The sequence below is a fragment of the Natrix helvetica genome, assembly GCF_964273705.1.
Source record: "Natrix helvetica genome assembly, chromosome: 6".
Lineage (NCBI taxonomy): Eukaryota > Metazoa > Chordata > Lepidosauria > Squamata > Natricidae > Natrix > Natrix helvetica.
In genome coordinates, this window is record NC_138553.1 from 15,855,835 (window position 1) to 15,875,150 (window position 19,316).

General features: G+C 43.7%; 1 protein-coding gene across 1 annotated transcript in view; it reads left to right on the forward strand.

The window, feature by feature from the left end:
- The window catches only part of LOC309394248 (sodium- and chloride-dependent GABA transporter 2-like), a gene marked incomplete at its 5' end in the record, with an annotated part of 216,712 nt that overhangs the window by 36,355 nt on the left and 161,041 nt on the right, over nucleotides 1-19,316 (forward strand). The window contains 3 exons of the mRNA XM_081957156.1: nucleotides 4,177-4,311; nucleotides 12,155-12,258; nucleotides 18,047-18,171. Coding sequence (XP_081813282.1) covers nucleotides 4,177-4,311; nucleotides 12,155-12,258; nucleotides 18,047-18,171 — 364 coding nt within the window. The remainder of the gene's footprint in view (nucleotides 1-4,176; nucleotides 4,312-12,154; nucleotides 12,259-18,046; nucleotides 18,172-19,316) is intronic.

Below are 19,316 nucleotides of genomic sequence, written 5' to 3' on the forward strand. Positions count from 1 at the left end.
ATTAATAGAATCATGGAATCGTAGGGCTGGAAGAGACACTGAAGTCTCCTAGTTAAGTCTTTGTTGTTCATATAAAATATAAAAATTAAAGAACTAGAAGAGAGTTAAAAGGTAAAGGTAAAGATTTCCTCTGTCATTGTTCTGTCCTAGACTTCCCAAAAGCACAAAGCTGACTCCTCGTCCCGATAAAATCCCTTTTATTAAGTTTAAAGTGAATTCCTCTGCAGCAAAGTCCTGGCCAACAGTCTTTCAAGAGATTTCACAACCACAGATCTTGATCAGGCTTGGAGAGCTGCCAGGCTGATATCTTTTCAGGCCTTCTGGACCCACCAGAAGTCAGGAAAAGGGCTCTTTTCGGCCTCCAGGGGGGGTGGGGAAGGCCATTTTCACCATCCCTAGGCTCTGGAGCCTGGGGAGAGTGAAAAACGGATCTTCTAGTCTGACTGGAAGTTGGCAAACAGGCCATTTTTGGCCTCTGGTGGAGTGGGGAAGGCCTTTTTCACCCTCCCTAGGGTCTTAGAAAGGGTCTGGAGCCTGGGGAGGGCGAAAAACGGGTCTACCATGCCATCGTGTGCCAAAAGTGGGGGGAGGTTGTGTGTGCATGCCAAAAGCGGGAGGGCGCATAGAGTTATTGGTGTGGGCATGTGCATGATGACCCCCACGCACTTCCCCCCAAAAAGGTTAGCCATCACTGCTAAAGAATAAGCACAATCATCCACAATTTGAAAATGTATATCCTAGCAGGTGGACACAACTTTAATTCAGGGGTCTCCAAAGTCTTCAGCTCATCGACCCCTTCAGGCCTCCAAACCTTGATTCCATGAGAATAATTGAATAAATGCTACTTGAACTAATAGTTTTATGAACAATAAAAAGACCAACATTGATCCTTTGGACAGTCTCAATGACCCTTGAGTGAGCATTTCATTGGTGACCACTTCGGGGAGTTCTGCTCTACCCATTCTGGGAAGAGTTTTCTCGGAGATGTTTTCACAGTCTCCTTTTCACATTCTTTTTCCTTTTTCTCACTCCCCCCCCCTTTTACACTTTTGTTTCACATTTTTCACATTTTCTCTCAAGCAGGAGGGAAAGAATAGACGATTCCAACTGGTGTTCTGAATCGATTTTTGCAGAGACCTTGTGGAGTTAGCCAGAAATCAGAAGCTCAGGAGGAGTCTGGTAACACCTTTTTCCAGCTGACAAGTTCCAACTTATGTCTTTTAATAACATTTGTTAGCCAGAAACGGTGCTCTCAGACTCCTCAATTTTGCTACCACAGACCAGCGTTGGAAAAAATGTCCATCTGGGTTCAGTTCCAAGTGGGGGGAAAAGACGCTGGAAATATGGAGGCTGTTTGGAAAGATGGTTTAATGGTGGACAGGATCACATGCCTTGGAGCTCCTGAGTGAAAAGGGAAGAAGCTGAGAATCCCTGGGTTTTTATGCCCTCTCTGGGATTTGAACTTCCTGGGGCACAGGAAGAGTATCCTGATTGGCTGCTGTCAGAGGTCAGAGATAGCTCTGTAGGTTGTCTGTGTGCTAAGTTTGGTTGAAACTGAGTGGGTGGTACAATGAAGGGCTCTGTCTAAAGGGGGTAGATCTTTGTTATGTACAATAGACTGGCTCAGGCCTTAATGGCCATTGACAAAGGAGGGGAGGGCGGGCTATTAAGAGTGAGTCTGTTTCTTGCCTAAAAACATGTTTCTCTATTTCTCATCCAGGGAATTATAATATTCTGCCTTTTTAATATCTCCTAGGATATTTCATTCTTCTGGGAGAGGGGTGGGTGCTAACTTCCTAAAATAGCTTGTCTGTCTTCCTAAAAAAGGCTGCATGTGAGAATAAGATGGCGGGCAGCTAGCCCTCCACCATATCAAATCAGATCAGATCAGTCTTTAGTAAGATCATAGACCCGTGATGGCGAACCTATGGCAAACGTGCTACAAATGGCACACGGAACTATTTTTGCTGACACAGCAGCCCTCAACTCCGGTACACACGCGCATGCTGGCCACCTAATTTTCGGCCTTCCGGAGGGCTGGGGGAGGCTGTTTTCGTCCTTCCCAGGCTACAGAAAATCCTCTGGAGTCTGGGGAGGGCAAAAAATAGGCCCAACCGGTCAACCGGAAGTTCAAACTTCTGGTTGACCCTTTTGGGCCTGTTTTTTGCCCTCCCCAGGCTCTAGAGGCTTTCCTGAAGCCTGGGGAGGGTGAACCCCCCCCCCCATGGAGGGGCATGGTGGGGTATCATGCACACATGCACAGGGGGGTGGGCACACGTACACGCACAATAGTATGCACACGGACAATTTTGGCACACCTTTAGAAAAAGGTTAGCCATGACTGTCACAGACCACGAGCGTCATTGCTCTGTACAAGATGTCGGTGCCCTTAATGTTGTTCCTATTTGTCCTATATGATTTGTTATTGGTGAAAATAAAATTGCTGCTTGTAATTAAGAGAACACCTACGGTGCTGGGGAGAAATGCCCAAGATTTTTTGAAAGTGGCAGAGGTTGACAAGAGGGGAAAAAAAAAATATTTGGAAGGGAGAAATTGCATTTTGCTAGTAGCTGCTCAAATATGCCAGCAGGAAAGTCTGCTAAAGATCGCGTGCCAATTTTTGAGGCCGACACTGGGCTCATGTCAGAGTGATGAGCTCATTTGTCTGCAGGTATTTCCTTCAAATGGGCCCAAAGCTTTTGATTCTGTTCTTTTGGAGTTAATGGGAATGGGGGAGGAAGGGAATGCAGGTAGAATTTAAAGAGTGGTTTAGATTGAATTTCTCCCTTTATGCCCTGACTCATGATCTCTTCCTAGTGCCTGTTTAAAATTACTAGGGCCCATCTCGAGAAGAGATTTCGCGTCTTCTGCTTCTCCTTTGGAAGGAATGGAGAAACAGAATTAAATATTAGTGAAATTAGAAATATATACAGTAGAATTCAGTATGGACATTCACTGCATTGCTTTCCATTGATTATAGTCGCTGTTGCAGTTCCTGCTGTGCTAGATATTGGGGTAAGGCAAAGAAGGATACCGCAGAATGGTGACATTGTCTCCAGCTGTTCTGACCTAGGCTTCCCCAGCAGCACGAAGCTGAGTCCTCCTCCCAATAAACCCTTTTATTTAATTTACAGTGAATTCCTCTCCAGCAAAGTCTTTCCTCTCCCACAGTCTTTCAAGATAGTTCACAATTACCGACCTTTTTCAGGCTTGGAGAGTGCCCAGGCCGATATCTTTCAGACTCTGCAATACTTGGCAAGAATGCAGGAATGAACTAATTGTCTCCTGCAAACACCCCTCCCTTTTCGCTTCTCTTTTATTCCCTGGGGTGGGGGGGGCATTCACCGTCTACCTGTGGCCTTGCTCCCAAGTCGACCGTGTGTTCCTTAGCTGTTCCCTTCATCTGGCAACTCTGCACAAGTGCACACTGGGAACAGGCTCCAGCTGTTCGTCTGCCTCTCTGATGTCTGACTCTGAGGGCAGCTGATAACTGGCATATGGCTCTGGCCCCATCTCTGCCTCCGACACAGAGCCCTCCGCAGAGCCTTCTCCAGACTCCAGGACTGGCCCATGTTCCTCCCCAACCTCCTCACTGTCCGAATCTGCTGCCAGCTGGGCTGGCCGCTGGTGGGCCACAACACTAGCCAGCTATGAAGTACAGGATATCCAAGAGCACTTCAAAATGTGAGCTCTCCAGAACATACTGGAGCCTCCTACACTATTTGGTCATATTTTCAGCTGTGATTTCATTTCTATCTACATAGTACCTTACACAATAAGGGATAGTGACTAAGAAGTGGGATATATGCCATTCACTGCTCAGACTTAAGACCTGGATAACTGACATTCCCAATTTCAAGAATGACATGCATATCCCTAAAACAGCTCTCATCTTCTTTTCACTCTTCTGTATCCCTCAGCCAAAGTTGAAAGAGTAAGGAGATATTGCATAGTGTTCCACAACCGGATGCCCTCCCAATGGGAGGGGATGACAATTCCAAGAATATCCAGTCAACATTGCTCTTAACATTTTGAACAGTGGCTGCCCCAAAACATCTGGAGTACATTGGGCTAAGGAAAGTCATCATAGGCTTGCCACAAGCACCATTGGACGGTGACAACCTGGTTGTTCTGCACAGCATTTACTTACACTGAGTGTCTTTTGGTCTTTACCAGGTAGTGTACTTCACTGCCACCTTCCCATACCTCATGCTGATTGTTCTGCTGATCAGGGGTGTCTCCTTGCCTGGAGCATCTAAAGGGATTCTCTTCTACCTTTACCCAGACCTCACTCGACTCAGTGATCCTCAGGTAAGTTAAGAAAAAGGAGAGTCTCTTTCTGCTCTTTTGTAAAATTCTCCTTCTCTCTTTTATCCAACCCAACATAATTCAACCCAACCCAACCCAACTTAACCCATTTCATTAATTTCAAATTTCATTGCATTTATAGCCAATGGTTCTCTGAAGCAGAACACATCTCATTCTATCTTTCCTACACCTTTCCTATACTAGATTGGATTAAGAGACTATAACTAGCTCAAAGCTATTCAGTGAGATAGATAGATAGATAGATAGATAGATAGATAGATAGATAGATAGATCGATAGATCGATAGATAGATAGATAGATAGATAGATAGATAGATAGATAGATAGATAGATAGATGATAGACTAATAGATAGATGATAGATGATAGATGATAGATAGATAGATAGATGATAGACAGATAGATAGATGATAGATAGATGATAGTTGATAGATAGATGATAGATAGATAGATAGATAGATAGATAGATAGATAGATAGATAGATAGATAGATGATAGATAGATAGATAGATAGATAGATAGATAGATAGATAGATAGATAGATAGATAGATCTATAGATAGATCTTAAGGGACTCAGGAAGGTATAGTTAGAAATATGCAAACATTCTTATTTTTCATTTGAGATATATCTCTATGACTGATTCTTACTTCCTGGTTATATCTTTCTGCTCATAATTCTGAAGTGAGAGAAAAATGCTGAGTCCTGCAGCATCTGTAACCTTGCTGCAGCCTGGAACTCTGTGGAAAGTCAGTTAGTGTTACTATCAAACCTTGATGTTACAAAGACATCTCTTTCCCTCTCCTGTCAATCTCCAGTCTGTTCCCTGATTTTTCTGCCTTTAACCTTTAGCTTTGCAAAAGGTATTTTGGAATCACAATAATTCTGCTGCTTTGCTTTCTACTTACAGTTTCTTTGCTGAGTCTATACATTATAATCCCAAAGGGATCTTTCCTCCTTTTTTTTTTTTGCCTTCGCTTTGCTATTCTGCTATCGATGGACACCATGTTTGCCTCCTCTTGCTTAGCTTCAAAATTCATTTTCCAAATATAATCTTAGGCAGTGATAGCCTAACTAAAACAAAGAGGACTCTAGAACATGTTTAATGTGACTTTCCTATGGGTCAACTACTCTCCTTCTTTGGGCAGAATGAAGCCATTGCCTAGTCTTGCTTTGAGGATACTAACAGGAACAGACATTACTATAAGTAATCTATTTATGTTTCCCAAGGAAATTGTATTTTCCCATAGGATTTTTCCCATAGGTGCTAAAATAACTTGGTCAGCTTTGGGTGGTAAGCACTTCAGTCGAGTTAGGGGACCATTTTTTGTCCTATTTTGGGCAGAAAACATCATGAACCCCTGCCCACCCACTCAGGATTAAGGCTCACTGGTGCCCTAAGCACTGACAAATCTTGGTGCCCCCCCCCCCACTTTGTACAAACTGTACAAATCTTCATTGGTTCTTCTTTCTTTCTCAATTTTGTGGTGCCCCCATTGGGTCTGGTGCCCTAAGCATATGTTTAATGGTTAATACACCGCTACACCCACCCACCAAGTCCTAATCCCAGCCTCTCTGACCATATCTAGTCCGGCAGGGTACTACACTTCCTAGACAGAATTGAGTTCTGGAATTCTCCCCCTCCCAAAGAAATATCTCAATGAGTTTTTCCCTATTCAGTGACCTCCAGAAGCGTTTCCCAGAATTCTAGCCATCACTATTAGAGAAGGCAAAATTTATCTATTATAATATGGACATACATATTTGGGGGGTAATTAGAACCATCCATGGCCTTTACATGCTATGTCAGTAGCTGCATTTCTCTAAGTGTTTGGAGCCAAAAAGATGCCCTTGCTCCAAAATACAGACTGGATTCAATTTACAGGATTCCAAAAAAAAATTTCTAAATGCCATGAGGATGAAATGTAAGAGCACCACGAGCATTATGAAAGGGGGAGGGGATAAAAGGGAATATTACTTAAACAAAATACAACTCAATCAGAGATGGTATTCAGCAGGTTCTGACCAGTTCTGGAGAACCGGTAGCAGAGATTTTGAGTAGTTCGGAGAACCGGTAAATACCACCTCTGACTGGCCCTGCCCGATCTATTATTTGCCTTCTGAGTCCCAGCTGATCGGGAGGAAATGGGTATTTTGCAGTAATGTTCTCCTGGAGTAGGGAGGGAATGGGGATTTTGCAGTATCCTTCCCCTGGAGTGGAGAGGGGATGGAGATTTTGCAGTATCCTTCCCCCGGAGTAGGGAAGGAATGGGGATTTTACAATATTCTTCCCCTGGAGTGGGGAGGGGATGAGGATTTTGCAGTATCCTTCCCCTGGAGTGGAGAGGGGATGGAGATTTTGCAGTATCCTTCCCCCGGAGTAGGGAAGGAATGGGGATTTTACAATATTCTTCCCCTGGAGTGGGGAGGGGATGAGGATTTTGCAGTATCCTTCCCCTGAAATGGGGAGGGAATGGAGATTTTGCAGTATCCTTCCCCTGGAGTAGGGAAGGAATGGAGATTTTACAGTATCCTTCCCCTGGAGTGGAGAGGGGATGGAGATTTTGCAGTATCCTTCCCCTGGAGTGGAGAGGGGATGGAGATTTTGCAGTATCCTTCCTCCAGAGTAGGGAAGGAATGGGGATTTTACAATATTCTTCCCCTGAAATGGGGAGGGAATGGAGATTTTGCAGTATCCTTCCCCTGGAGTAGGGAGGGGATGGAGATTTTGCAGTATCCTTCCCCTAGAGTAGGGAGGGGATGGGGATTTTACAGTATCCTTCCCCTGCCACATACACCAAGCCACGCCTGCAGAACCAGTGGTAAACATTTTTGAATCCCACCACTGAATTGAATTAACAATAAATCCCTATTTTCGGTTTTGCCAGTTGGATCCTTTGGAGCCAATCTGCATCTCAATTTGTAGACTTCAGGAGCACTAAGTTCAAAGGTTTATCCTTGTGATTTTTTCCCCCCTCCCTGCCTCTCCTCATATGAAGGAGACATTTACATATAATGACCGAAAATACTGACGAAAAGACATTTTCACAATGCTTAGAGGCACGGAATATACCGCGAGAGGCCACCGCAGACGATAAAGCGAGTGTTTCAAAGGAACAGTGATCCGCTTGTCTTCCTATAAGTTCTTTGCCCCAACTGTGTTTTTAATCTCCTTAGGGCAAGTTGCTCCGTGTCAAAATCCAGGTTCCTGCTGAGCTGCTGTACCAGCCTTTTGTGCTGAGACAGTGTCTCCAAAGGAGATTAAGGGGATGTGGGCCTGGGGAGAAAAAAAAAATAGGTCAGCAAAACCCTTCATAACCTTTTCAAACTCCTCTCAAGCTAGCCTAAAATCTAGCAAGCCCTTGGCAAAACCATGGAGTTATCCCACTGTGTAGTTTTACCTCACTCTTCACCTCAAGGCCTGATGTCAGTCTAAAAAGTACATTTTAGTTTAGCTCTGGACTAGCACCAGGGGTGAAATGCTACCGGTTCGGGCCGATTCGCTGTGAAGTCCAGCTGCTTTTGCACTGCTTGTGAGTCAGTTGTGTTACTTTGGTGTAAAGTGTGATAGTTGTTGGTTTTTGAGCTCTCTGTGACTCTGTGAGGTTCATGCTTGTTGCAGGGACCATTTTGTGTGAAGCCCAGCTGCTTTTGCATTGCATGTGAGTCAGTTGTGTAGCTTTTGTGTTTTTTTGTGTGTGTGCAAAGTGTGATAGTTGGTTTTTGAGCTCTGGGTGAGGTTCCTGCTTGTTGCAGGGGCCATTTTGTGTGAAGTCCAGCTGCTTTTGCATTGTGTGTGAGTCAGTTGTGTAGCTTTTGTTTTTGTGTGTGTGTGTAAAGTGTGATAGTTGGTTTTTGAGCTCTGGGTGAGGTTCCTGCTTGTTGCAGGGGCCATTTTGTGTGAAGTCCAGCTGCTTTTGCATTGTGTGTGAGTCAGTTGTGTAGCTTGTTTTTTTTTGTGTGTGTAAAGTGTGATAGTTGGTTTTTGAGCTCTGGGTGAGGTTCCTGCTTGTTGCAGGGGCCATTTTGTGTGAAGTCCAGCTGCTTTTGCATTGTGTGTGAGTCAGTTGTGTAGCTTTTGTTTTTGTGTGTGTGTGTAAAGTGTGATAGTTGGTTTTTGAGCTCTGGGTGAGGTTCCTGCTTGTTGCAGGGACCATTTTGTGTGAAGTCCAGCTGCTTTTGCATTGTGTGTGAGTCAGTTGTGTAGCTTTTGTTTTTGTGTGTGTGTGTGTGTAAAGTGTGATAGTTGGTTTTTGAGCTCTGGGTGAGGTTCCTGCTTGTTGCAGGGGCCATTTTGTGTGAAGTCCAGCTGCTTTTGCATTGTGTGTGAGTCAGTTGTGTAGCTTTTGTTTTTGTGTGTGTGTGTAAAGTGTGATAGTTGGTTTTTGAGCTCTGGGTGAGGTTCCTGCTTGTTGCAGGGGCCATTTTGTGTGAAGTCCAGCTGCTTTTGCATTGTGTGTGAGTCAGTTGTGTAGCTTTTGTTTTTGTGTGTGTGTGTAAAGTGTGATAGTTGGTTTTTGAGCTCTGGGTGAGGTTCCTGCTTGTTGCAGGGACCATTTTGTGTGAAGTCCAGCTGCTTTTGCATTGTGTGTGAGTCAGTTGTGTAGCTTTTGTTTTTGTGTGTGTGTGTGTAAAGTGTGATAGTTGGTTTTTGAGCTCTGGGTGAGGTTCCTGCTTGTTGCAGGGGCCATTTTGTGTGAAGTCCAGCTGCTTTTGCATTGTGTGTGAGTCAGTTGTGTAGCTTTTGTTTTTGTGTGTGTGTGTAAAGTGTGATAGTTGGTTTTTGAGCTCTGGGTGAGGTTCCTGCTTGTTGCAGGGGCCATTTTCTGTGAAGTCCAGCTGCTTTTGCATTGTGTGTGAGTCAGTTGTGCAGCCACGTCCACTCGGTCACATGCCCACCAAGCCATGCCCACCAAGCCACGCCCACAGAACAGGTTGGGAAAACTTTTGAATTCCACCACTGATTAGGACGTTTAGATTTGCAAAACCAGGCTGTCATTTCTTTGCTTGCGTGGATGGGAGATTCACCCCCGTGACTTTCACATTTAGGTGATTTTTTTTTCTCCCGTTAAGATTTGCCTTTCAAATGAAGAAGACAACGATTGCTGCTGCAGGGGCTCAACAAGGGGAAGAGACAAAGGGGAGGTGAATCACACCTCATTCTTACACGCATACAGACTTTTGCAATGAAAAAATAAAACTGGCGAAGTTGCTCAATTTCTCCAATAATATTTATTACCAGGAGTACATCCTATCACTTCCCATGTTCTAAGGTGCTTTTTCAAAAGTCAAGTGGACTGTTTTTTTCCCTTGAGGAGGAGGATGAAGAAGACATTTCATTTTTCATCTTAAGAAGCATCTTTGTACGATGTGGCCAAAGTTAGTTTCCTGTTTTTATCCCCCAATTTTTCCCATTTTTCTCATTCGATATTGTACCCCAAGTTCTTTGCCCATACCACAATCGTTTCTTTAGCATGCTCTTCCTCCTTTTTGTATTCTAATAAAAATGTATACATTGCTTTGATCATTTTCTCCACTGTCCCCGATAGAAGTTTATTTAATGGCATTAAATTCCTATTGATGCCCCAGGTTCTCATATCTTTCGTATAACATGACTGAATTTGTAAATATGACCGCCATTCTAATTCCAATCCTTGTTCTTTTAGTTGCAGTCTCGATTTTGATCCCCCTTGATCATCTAACATGTCTTTATATGTTACAATTTCCCCCCAATTTATAAGGTTTGGGTATACCACCGCTTCTAGGATGGAGAGCCAGTTTGGTATTTCCCTATAGTTTTTGTTTTGTTTTGTTCCATATCTCTTATATAATGTCTTTGGAAATACTGATGCACCTTTATGCTCTCTTGTACCTTTCGAAACATCCTCTGGGCATCAAGATGCTTTTCTTTTCGATAGTGGTATTTGAACATCCTCCAAAACGTCTCTGGCTTCTTCTTTGCCCATTTTGATGGTCTGGATCAGGGGTCGGCAACCTTAAACACACAAGGAGCCACAAAGGTCCTAACTGGAAGCCCCCCGTTCAATTCTGGAGCCAACCGGAAGTCCGATTCCCCCACCATAGAGTCTCCTCCTAGCACGGCATCCTTTTTCCTCTGCCTGTCCTAACCCCAAAAGCCCTATCAACTGTGGAGCTGACCAGAAAATCTGCTCCTTGCCATAGAGTCTCCTCCTGGCATGCCGTGCTTCCACCTCCCAACTGGCAGCTCCTCTCAAAATTGTGGCACTGACCGGTGACAGGGAACCACAGCAGAGAGATGAAAGAACTACATACAACCCTGCTCTGGGTCTTCTTTGAATGTTTGAATATTTTCCAGCTCTCTCCTAATGGGTTGAGTTTTGTTTGACACTCAAGGATATTAGATTTCTGATGTGTAATTTTCAATGTTTGGAGTATTGATTGGTTCAATACTGAAGCTGTTTATTTGACAGCGCTAAGGGCTGGCTGTTACATAAAGATACGATCAGAATAGCTTCCAGTTATAGGTGGGAGTCGCAGATTGCAGAGAAAGATGAGTTGCAGTAGGATGTATCTCCGTGAAGAATCTCTGGAAGTATGCAAGAATCAATAGTTCCTTAGAGAGTATAGTTTAACTTGAGCATGCGATTTTAGACCTAATAACCTGCTGATTACAGGGGCAATGAGATTTAGATAAAGAATTAGAGAGTGTTTTTCTTGAACTTTGCTTATGATATTGGTAATCTTATGGTCTTCCTCCATATCTCGGGTTCTTAGCCATGCATACACAGGAATCTCCTCTTAATTATCTTCTGGTAGGATTGCTTTGATTACAATACAGCCTATGATGCTGTTTTATTTAAAAATATTACATTTAGAATTTATTGATATTTTTTATCATATTAATTAACATTACTTAGAATTCTGGCTTGGAAAAGTGACATAAACGTGATATAAATAAAATCAAATTATTGGATGCCTTTGGTGTGCAAATTGTTGCTGTATTGACAATATAATATATTGGAAAGGGTTTGATAATTCTGTGTTTTTTTTAAAAAAAGAATATAATAACTATTAGACATAATAGATATCTAGCAAAGGGTCTTCATTAATCTAATAGTGGATGATCTCTTCCCACTGATGATGTTACCTAGTTTGGGTAAGGAAACATCTGCAAGGAAAGAATGAACCTCAGGGAGCACCAAGGACCCTTCATTTCAACCCTTGTGCTACAACTATTCCCCTTCAGTGATGATCTTTTCATCCACCTTCTTTCTTCAATGGCCTTCTCCCGATCCATACACAATTATTTAAGGAGTCTTTTCCCAAGCTCCTTGAAACAGGCAAATGTGCAGCACTGAACATGAACTAGAATCCATCTTCGTCTTGATCTTCCTCTTCTCCTCCTCCTCTTCTCCCTTCTTCTTCTTCTTCTTCTTCTTCTTCTTCTTCTTCTTCTTCTTCTTCTTCTTCTTCTTCTTCTTCTTCTTCTTCTCCTCTTCCTCTTCCTCCTCCTCTTCTTATCCCCCTCCCCTCCTTTCTCCTCCTCCTCCTACTCTTCCCCCATCCCCCTTCTTTCTTTCTCTTCCTCCTCCTCTTCTTCTCCTTTCTTCTTCTTCTTCTTCTCCTCCCCCCCCATGAAAAAGTTTTGTTTTACCCTCTCTTCCAATCAGTGTTATGACACACACACAGACAGACACACACACACACACACACAATCCTTCTTATCCAGGAGTACCCAAGAGAGAATGGCAGACAGCATTGAATCCCTGCATATGTTATAGGGCCTTTAAAAACTGATGGACCCTTATGGATTCTATTCCTTTGTTGTTGTTTCCCTTGCTTATAGGTATGGATGGATGCAGGCACTCAGATCTTCTTCTCGTACGCCATTTGCCTGGGGTGCCTAACAGCTTTGGGCAGCTACAATAAGTATCATAACAACTGTTACAGGTAACTGAATGTGCCTCTAGCATTTATAACCCTTGTCCTTGTTGCTTGATCCTTGTTTGTTCAATTTTCTGCAACTCATCTCCATTGCAGAAGCAGGTTTGAATAATTCCTACTTGCTTTCAAAATGTCATGATCTGTCCAATTCCCATCTCTTCAAACTGAGTATTATTATTTCCCATTTCCCCCTGAAACCGCAAAATATACCACATGCTACAGAAAACGTGGAATTGCCGCAAATAAATATATCTATAACAGTGGTGGGATTCAATGTTTTTTACTACCAGTTTTTTTTTAAAGAATTTTATTGGTTTTTGGACATTTATAGGGAAAGGTAAAAAGGGTACAAAGAAAATTTTGGCAGCTCCCATGCTAGTGGTAGAAATCCCCCCAAATCTCACAATTTTTACAATGTTAAAAACAACGTATAAATGATAAGCATAAACAGAGTCTTGTTTTACATTATATCAACCATATGTTCAATCATCTCTTTCTAGTATATCAACAATTATCATAGTATTTCAAATACATTCATTTTTGTGACCTGAGCCTTTTCGATATTGCTCCCTCCTCCCTGTCCCCAGATGGAGCCACAGCCCCCCCCCCCTCCTTCATATCTTGTACATTACTACCTTTTTCACCACCTCCCCTATTTTCGTCCTCTAGGAGAGAAAAATGTTTTTTAATGAAGGCTTCAGCCTCCTCCACTGTATTAATTCTAATTCTGTTTCCCTCCCAAAAAAATCAATATTCCCTCTGGCAATAACCATCTAAACCAAACTCCTTTATTGTATAATTTCTTTGATAAGAGGGAATACTTCCTCCTTTTTTCCCTTATTTTTTTCGGAATTTGCTTTAGAATGGTAATTTCTTTCTCTTTATATTTTAATGGTCCCTCCCTTTGGTCCCCTAGCACCTCATCCCTCGTGGTCCTCCTAAGAAACTTAACATGTACCTCCCTTGGAACATTATGTGTTCTGGCATATACAATACAATACAATACAATAGTAGAGTTGGAAGGGACCTTGGAGGTCTTCTAGTCCAACCCCCTGCCTAGGCAGGAAACCCTATACCGTTTCAGACAAATAGCTATCCAACATCTTCTTAAAGACTTCCAGTGTTGGGGCATTCACAACTTCTGGAGGCAAGCTGTTCCACTGATTAATTGTTCTCACTGTCAGGAAATTTCTCCTCAGTTCTAAGTTGCTTCTCTCCTTGATTAGTTTCCACCCATTGCTTCTTGTTCTACCTGAATTAATCCTGTAAACCAGGTCCATAGCCCACCACAACTGTTCTTTATTTCTCTTAATATATTCTGCTAAAATTGAAATCATAATATCCTTAAGATCTTCATTTTCTGTCTCTGGTAGGTTCTGGAATCTGAGAAAAAAGGACATTCTTTCAAGTTCTATTTTTGCCATAAAATTTTCCAATTCTAAATTTCCCTTCCGGACTGCCTTGACCTCCTCCCCCAATCCAGCTGCGCCCTCCTCCAAACTACCAGTTCTATGGGTGTGGCTTTGTGGGTGTGGTGTGGCTTTGTGGGCGTGGCTTTGTGGACATGGCAGGGGAAGGATACTGCAAAATCCCCATTCCCTCCCCACTCCTGGGGGAAGATTACTACATATAATTCCCATCCTACTAACCTGCTTTCCAGCTCCGTTCTCCTGTTCAGGGCAGCAAAAGAAGATCAGCTGGGAGGCAGCAGGGGCGGGGCCAGGCTATTTGCTGGTTTTCTGAACTACTTAAAATTTCTGCTACCGATTCTCCAGAACCTGTCAGAACTGGCTGAATACCACCTCTGATCTATAACCTTTAGGATACATCCCAAAACATACGTCATATCCGATATTGCTCACTTGAAATGTACTTGTTTAATATGCAATCCTTATCTTAATTTATTTCATTTAATTGGTTAAGGCAGCCCCAATCCCGCAAATAATTTTGCATATTTACTTTAAAGAGGATCCAGATAATGTCAACCTTAATTAAAGGATTTCTCTTTTTCAGAACTGACTTGTCATAATAGTTAAATTTAATAGAGAATTGTATCTGACCAATAAGAATTTTCAAAGTGCAACTGAGTTTCAACAGGCCATTTAATGCTTAGTTAAACCCACGTAAATTAGTTACATCCACCTGAATCTTTAAAGAATCTCCTAAGGAAGAACATCTGGCAGGACCCAGAAGAAGAGCTTTCTCCGTGGTGTCTCCCTCCCTTTGGAACATCATCCCTGCAGACATTAGACTGGCCCCCACTTTGAAACTCTTTCATATGGTCCTGAAGACTTGTCCCAAAGATGCTTTTTCAAGAGGCAACTGTTGAAAAGTAAAGAGACTTAGGGCAGAAAACATCCTGCACAGCTCTACAACACAGTCATTTTAGCCGTTCCAAGAAGGCTCCACACCCATTTGCTCAGGTGACCTTGAGGACCAGATGTGGGTTCCTACCGGTTTGCCCTGGTTCGGCTGAAGTGGTAGTGGTATAGCGGCATGGGTCACTGGAACTAGCAGCGACCCTTGCCCGCCATGCCCCCGAACCAGTTCTCCGGTTGGCGACGCTGGTGCCGCCATCTTGTTTGTAAATTCTGCATGTGCGCAGAACAATTTTAATTGAACTACACATGCACACATGCAAAGCGCATGCACGAGCTAACCTCCAGAAAGCCGGCCGGAACCCAGCCCTGCTGAGGGCACAGAGAAACCTCCAAGTGGCCTCAACGACTCTCTAAAAGGATGCAAATAATAATAATAATAATAAGCTTTTATTTCTAGACCGCGCCCTTTCCTAAGCAGGACTCGGGGCGGTGTACAGTCATTATTAAAACCATATACATATACATAAACATAGACATAGACGTAGACGGAGGAGGTAGAAAATATACTGTACAATATTTAGCTAAAATACAAATAAAATTAAAATTCCCTTAAAAAATTCCACAATAAAATATTTGCCAGGAGGTGGAAGATGGAGCTATAAATCGGCTAAGCCAGCTAATTGGAACAGGTGGGTCTTAAGCTTCTGTCGGAAGGAGCGGAGGTCGTTAGTAGTTCTAATATCGGGAGGGAGGTCATTCCAGAGGGTTGGGCCCATCACAGAGAAGGCTCTACTCCTAGGCGTCACCCGCTGGCACTGCTTGGCGGATGGCACCTGGAGGAGTCCCTCTCTGTGAGAGCGGATAGGTCGTAGAGATGTGTGAGGTGAGATGTGATCCCTCAGGTAACTAGGTCCCATGCCATGGAGCGCTTTGAAGATAGTAACCAATACCTTGAAACGCACCCGAAAAACCACAGGCAGCCAGTGCAGCTCGCGCAGGAATGGTGTTATATGGGAGTATCTTGTTCCTCCCATGATAACCCGCGCGGCCGCATTCTGAACTAGCTGTAGTCTTCGGGTGCATCTCAAGGGGAGACCAGCTGTCTGCAATGAATATAAATCCCTTCCATTCCCCACCATCCAGTCAGAGCTGAAGAAGATTCTTGGATGAGAAGTGAAATGTCTTCAAAAGAAAAAACAGAAAGTCCAGTTGTCTCTTGAAAAAAAGCACCTTTGGGACAACCACGACCTGGATGAATGAGAATCCATAGACATTCCTGAAGAGTTGGTTCTGCCAATGGGCCTCGAGAGCCCAGAATGGGATCCATCAAGTGGCTTGTTTGATTGTGTGTTGTCACCAAGAGTTTGTGTCAGAGGTGAGTTGCTCCCGGTTTGGCCCGGATCGAGCGAACCGGCCGCGGCGGGAGAATCTGCCCACCCGGCAAGACACTTCTGTGCATTTGCAGAAGCAGCGCCCGCCTGCCCACCCGCCCACCCGCCCGCACAAGCAAACCAGTAGTAAAAAAAAAAGAACCCTACCACTGGTGTGTGTGTGTTACTATTTTTTATTCTTTTATATTTGGTTTTTTATTGTTTGTAAGCTGCCCAAAGTGACTGTGAGTGAGTGGGAGTCCATATAAATTTTCTAAATACAATTAATTCATTAAATAAATAAATAAATTAGCTTCCTCCTTGCAGCCGACTCTTTCCTTGTTTTCTGTCTTATGCGGCAACAACATTATCCACACTTTAAGTACAAGCTGGGCGTGGAGTGATAGCAAGATTTCATTATTTAAAAATAAAACACTTATTATGCAATTATACACTACCCTTTGATTATGTTTCAATAATTTGCAATCATAGGCAATCGTGGGCAATTAAAACTCTGCACCGCCCTGTGCAAATCTGAATAATTAAGATTTAAGATCTTATTTGTCACTAATGCTTTAGCCACACATTAATTGAAAACAATAAAAAAAGAAGGATTAAAGGAAGATACAAATTGCCAGCAGTGTCCACAGAGGAGGCAAGCGGGGGCAGAGTCCTGGCATCCCCATGCAAACCTAGCCCGTTTTGTATAGGCATCATAGCACTGTGTGCTTACACGAAGGGGTGAAGGTTGCATGGTGATATTGCCATGCTGCTTTTATTAGTTTTATGGAAGCAGCAAATTCCTGCACATACCTAAACAATTGTATTTGCAAAAGGCTTTGCTGAATGACATGCGCTTCTGAGCGTTCATCATGGATTCTAATCAATAGGATAAATAATATTGTGCTGTATATTAAATGTCATGTAGAATCAGTTTCCCAGTGTAAACAAGAGCTGCAATGTTTATCTTTCAGTTGATTAATAATCTTTTAATCAAGGAAATGTCCATAATCAACTTGGTAGCAGGTTTTCAAACAGGTTAATTTTTTTCAGCCATAAGTCTCTTGAATTTATGTGCAACAGGTCCTTCCTTCCTCCCTCCCTCTATCTGCTATCATGTCTCCCCTGGTCCTTCTCTTCACTAGACCAGCCATGCCCAGTTGTTATAAGCATTCTTCATATGTTTTAGTTTCCAGTCCCCTAATCACCTTGGTTGCTCTCTGCACTCTTTCTAGAGTCTCAACTAGAGACTCTAGTCCCTTCCATGTTCCCCCCTTCCCTCCCTTTTCCCTTCTTAGGGAAGACTATCAAGGTGCCTGGAAAATTAATCCTGCATTTTCCCCTAGGTTCATTACATTTACATTCAAATTTAGAATCGGGACCTTGGAGGTCTTCTAGTCCAACCCTCTGCCTAGGAAGGAAACCCTATACCATTTCAGACAAATGGATATCCAACATCTTAAAAACTTCCAGTGTTGGAGCATTCACAACTTCTGGAGGCAAGTTGTTCCATTGATTAATTGTTCTAACTGTCAAGAAATTTCTCCTTAGTTCTAAGTTGCTTCTCTCCTTGATTAGTTTCCACCCATTGCTTCTTGTTCTGCCCTCAGGTGCTTTGGGGAATAGTTTGACTCCCTCTTCTTTGTGGCAACCCCTGAGATATTGGAACACTGCTATCATGTCTCCCCTAATCCTTCTTTCTATTAAACTAGTCATACCCAGTTCCTGCCACCATTCTTCATATGTTTTAGCCTCCAGTCCCCTAAATCATCTTTGTTGCTCTTCTCTGCACTCTTTCTAGAGTCTCAGCATCTTTTTTACATTGTGGCGACCAAAACTGAATGCAGTATTCCAAGTGTGGCCTTACAAAGGCCTTATAAAGTGGTATTAACACTTCATGTGATCTTGATTCTATCCCTCTGTTTATGAAGCCTAGAACTGTGTTGGCTTTTTAAATTTAAAATCCATGCAACTAGTTTGAACAACTTCAGGACACATTTTCATACAAATATATCATTCTTATCTTATATAACATGATGTTAGATGTCTTTGCAAACTATTGCTCTTTCCTCACGTCATCTCTCTCTCTTCTCCTCCTTCTAGGGATTGTATCGCTCTGTGTTTTTTGAACAGTGGCACAAGTTTTGTGGCTGGCTTTGCCATTTTTTCCATTCTGGGTTTCATGGCAGAGGAACAGGGAGTGCTTATTTCAGAGGTAGCTGAGTCGGGTGAGTAGCTCATGCATATGGGGACTTACCTTGGATGCAGTGAAAAATACAGGTAGTCCTCAACTTATGACCATAACAGAACCCAGAATTTATGTCGCTAAGTCAGAAATTTGCTGAGTGAGCGTTGCCCCATTTTACGACTTTTCTTGCTCCATTTCTGAAGTGAATCCTGTTGTATCCTGGCAGATGACGTCAGGGATTTCCCCCTGACAGCCGGCATCTGCACTAGCAACAGCCAGGTCGCGTCTGATTGGATAAGACGCGACCTGGCTGAGAGCGGGGAAAATCCGGTGTTCGGATTGGCTGGCTTGTCTGACAGCTTCACATAAATAGCTGTCAGACTAGCCCAGCCGTGCTTCTCTCCTGTATTGCTGTTTAGCTGTTGTGTGTTCAATAAAGACAAACTTAATTGCCTCACGGTCTCCGCTTGTGTTTGTGCCAATCTAACACTGGCGACGAAGGTGGGATCCAGCTGCCGCTGACCCACCACACGTTACCACCTCGGCACAACCGGACCGGGCAATTCGTTTTCTTTCCGCCTGACCGATCCCGGCACTTCTGAGGGAGACCATGTCGGCGATGCCAACGTTCGCCCCTTTCGGCTGCGACGGGGAGACCTGGGAAGCGTTCCTGGAGCGCTTCGAGTGCTATCTGATCGCCAACGGCAGACGCAATGTGCCGGACGACGAACAGTGCAGTTTTTTTCTAAGCTGTTGCCGCACGCCAATGTTCAGCGCCGCTCGATCTCTCGCGGCTCCGCAACCAGTCCACTCACTGGACTGGGTCACTCTGACCGGGCGCCTACAACACCACTACGCCCCGACGCCGTCCTGGGTCGCGAGGCACTATGCCTTCAGGCGCTGTGTTCAGAAGCCGGAGGAATCAGTGAGCCAATTCCTCCAGTCACTCCGCACAGCGGCCATGAGGTGTGAATTTGCAGATCTGGACCACAACCTCACGGAACAATTCGTGTGCGGAGTGAAGGACTTGCGCCTTCACTGGCGGCTTCTGTCCCAGGCGGACATCACCCTCACCGGGGCCATTGAACAAGCGAGGGCGGCTGAACTTTCGGACGAGTCGATGGCGGAGATGTTCCACCTTCCGCCTCCGTCCGGCCACACTTGCTTAGTGGACGAGCTGGTCCC